This window comes from Condylura cristata, unplaced genomic scaffold (genome assembly GCF_000260355.1).
Source record: "Condylura cristata isolate star-nosed mole 26May11 unplaced genomic scaffold, ConCri1.0 scaffold00015, whole genome shotgun sequence".
Taxonomy (NCBI): domain Eukaryota; kingdom Metazoa; phylum Chordata; class Mammalia; order Eulipotyphla; family Talpidae; genus Condylura; species Condylura cristata.
The window spans coordinates 384409-387183 of record NW_004567116.1 but is presented as its reverse complement, the minus strand read 5'-3'; the positions used below and the strand labels follow the sequence as shown (position 1 = coordinate 387183).

Sequence of the window (2775 nt, the reverse complement as noted above, 5' to 3'; positions counted from 1 at the left end):
GGCCCCTCTGGCCCCTCCGGGCCAGCTTGGGGGCGGCGGCCGAGCCCCCTGCCGTGACGCGCCCGGCGTGGCTCGGATCCCCGTTACCCTGCTCCCTGTGGCACAATAAAGAGTAGGCTGCTCGCGCCGCCTCAGGTCTCGTCTTCCACGCGCGGGGCGGCGGTGGGGGCGCCAGGGCCGCTCAGAGGCCCTTGTGCAGGGGCGTCCCAAGCATTTTCAGCCCCGCTCTGCCCCGGGGACCCCAGGGAGAGGAGGCCAGGCAGGCTTTCCCGTGCCCCGCCCCACTGGGGCGCCTGATGGCCACACCTGAGCTGGTGCGAGGTGGTCAAGTGTGCACACCTGGGTGGGGCGGCCCAGACCGGCGGGCTCAGGGGCTGGCAGCCCAGGGGGCATCCGGCCTGTCTCGTGTCTTGACCCAGCGAGCTGACTGACGCCCAGGGAGCCAGCACCGCGCTCGGGGTCGCTAGAAACCACGTGACCCCGCGGCCTGCACGGGCGGGGCTGCGCTGTGGGAGGGGAGGGCGCGGGGCCACCTCAGGCCAGGCTGCGGCTCCGGCTCCCGGCTCCTCGTTGCCGCTGTAACAGAGCAGGAGTCACCCGCCGTCTGCGCTGCTTTCAGCAAACTGGCTCTGTTTACCATACTGCACAGCAGCAACGACAGTCACGAGAGTTAACGGGGTGGGAGCTTGTCCTCACTCCAGCTAGAAACCAGTAAGGAAGCCGGTCGTGGCCAGGCCCCCGCCTGAGATGCTTCTGGAGACAGCAGGGCCCTCTCGTTCCAGGGCGGCTGGGTGCGGCGGCCGGGGCTGTCCACACTCGGGGCCCAGACCCGTCCGCGGGCCGGGCTGGGGGGCCAGTGTGGCGTTAGGTGTGGCGAGGCCCGGAGACATGTCCTGGAGGGCTGAGTCCTGGCGGGGGTGACCCACTCCAGGGGCCTCCACGCCCCGGCCGCCTCCCCAGACACGGGGTTGTGCTGGGGTGCCGGACGCAGGCCCCCGCGGCGCTCCGAGCACCCTGGAGCCAGGGCGTGGGGCCCCGGGTCCTGCCCCGTCGTCCTCACCGCGAGTGCGGCCCCGGCGGCTGCGGCTGCTCCACGGTCAGCCCCTTGGACTTAAACTCGATCTGGAGGATCTGGGCCAGGCACCTCCCGAACTCCTCCAGGACCCGCTGCTGCGCCAGGCCCGGGGGGCAGCGCTCCTTCTCCGCCTCTTCGCCCTGGGCCAGCAGGCAGGCGCAAGCCGCCTCCACCACCTCGCGCGAGATGCAGGAGGGCGCCCGCCTGCGGGTGGACAGACAGAGGCCGCTGGGCGCCAGCTCCCGGCCGCGCCGGGATTCTAAAGCAGGTCCCAGGGCCGGCCTGGCGCCGTCCTCATAACGGCAGGGGCAGCTCTGAGCCGCCGCGGCCCCTCGCGGGCAGGCCGGGCTCCTGACACTGGAGCTGCCGGGAGCCCGGAGCACCCTGGGCTCAGGGTCAAGGCCGCAGGCTGGGCGCAGGGGCAGCGGGGTGGGGGGTAAAACGGGTTCCTCGGGCGACAGGGCGGGGGAGTGGGGGCGGCAGTTGGTCGCCGGGTTCCCCAAGCCTGGAGCGCCACGCAGGCCCCGGTTGCCTGCCCCAGGGACTGCCCCGGGCCCAGGAACTGAAAACGTCTGCCAGGCCTGGGAGTTTGACATGTCAGTATCAAATGTCAAAGGTTTAAAGTGCCGGATCATGAAAACGGACTTCGGGCTGGGGTCTGTTAAAATCTCGCCTGACAACACCCAGGGACTTGAGGGGTGGGGGCGGCACACCCCGGGCTCCTGCGGGGGGCTGCCCGTGGGTGTCGCCAGCCCCAGACAGCGGGGCCCCGGACAGTGGGGCGGCGGCCCACACTCAGCCCGCCCTGCCCAGGCGCCGGGCGCCGCTCCTCTCGTGAGCTGCCCAGCAGGCCAGCTGCAGGGTACCCACCTGTCCCGCCTGGGCTTCGGCAACGCTGGGCACCTCAGCGGAGACAGACAGGCGCCGCCTTCACGGCCGCCACAGCTCAGCACGCTCATCCGTGTTTTTCGTTCTGGGCTTTCTTCATAATTTTTGCAACCAATGCATTTGCAAATGGAGGAACACATGATTTTGGCCTGATAATAGAAAATGGGCAGTAAGTTCGGTCGCCCTCTCACCGGAGGACTAAGGCAACGGAGCGCGGCCAGGGGTGCACAGTGAGCAGGGCGGGGCACCCTGTTCTGAGGGAGGCCCCTGCCTGGGGGCTGCGAGGCCCAGCTGGCTTCGCCCTGCTGCTGGGGTGCGGCTCGGGCAGGGCAGGCGGGAGCCGGGGCTGGTGGCCCTCTGCTTGCAGGTGGCCCGGCCGCGGTGGCGTGGCCGCCCGCCTGCCTCGGGCCCGCTCTCGGCTTGGCTTCCGCCTCCCCCTCTCAGCCCTGACTCTCGGCTCACAGGCCCTGGTGAGTGAGGCTCTGCACCCCTAGGTGTCTGGGGAAGTGGGGGCCTGGGCCTGCTCCAGGCAGCGGCGGGGGCCTCTGCCAGGGGCCGTGGCCGCTGGGCGGCCTCAGCTCTCAGCGCGCCTGAGCCTCTGACATTCCCAGTGAGGGTCTTTTAAAAATAAAATGCAAAGACACCCAAAGCTCACACAAACAAGGGGAGCCAAGCCCCGAGGCCCCGTTTCCACAGCAGGAGGCAGGAAAGTAGGTGGGGCCAGAGCAGGAGCCCCCAGCCCACCGCCCCGCGGGGCATCCCCACAGGGCCGGGCAGGGCCGAGCCGGGACACGCTGGGGCCCGGGCCTGGC

The 2775-nt window shown here is 70.5% G+C and overlaps 1 protein-coding gene across 1 annotated transcript in view; it reads right to left on the bottom strand.

Moving 5' to 3' along the window:
* Window positions 1-1038: 1038 nt before the first annotated feature.
* Window positions 1039-2775, bottom strand: part of MTL5 (metallothionein-like 5, testis-specific (tesmin)) — a 17585-nt gene continuing 15848 nt past the window's right edge. The window contains exons 9-10 of the mRNA XM_012725114.1: window positions 1946-2112; window positions 1039-1279 (exon numbers count right to left, since the gene is read on the bottom strand). Coding sequence (XP_012580568.1) covers window positions 1057-1279; window positions 1946-2112 — 390 coding nt within the window. The 3' untranslated portion in view covers window positions 1039-1056. The remainder of the gene's footprint in view (window positions 1280-1945; window positions 2113-2775) is intronic.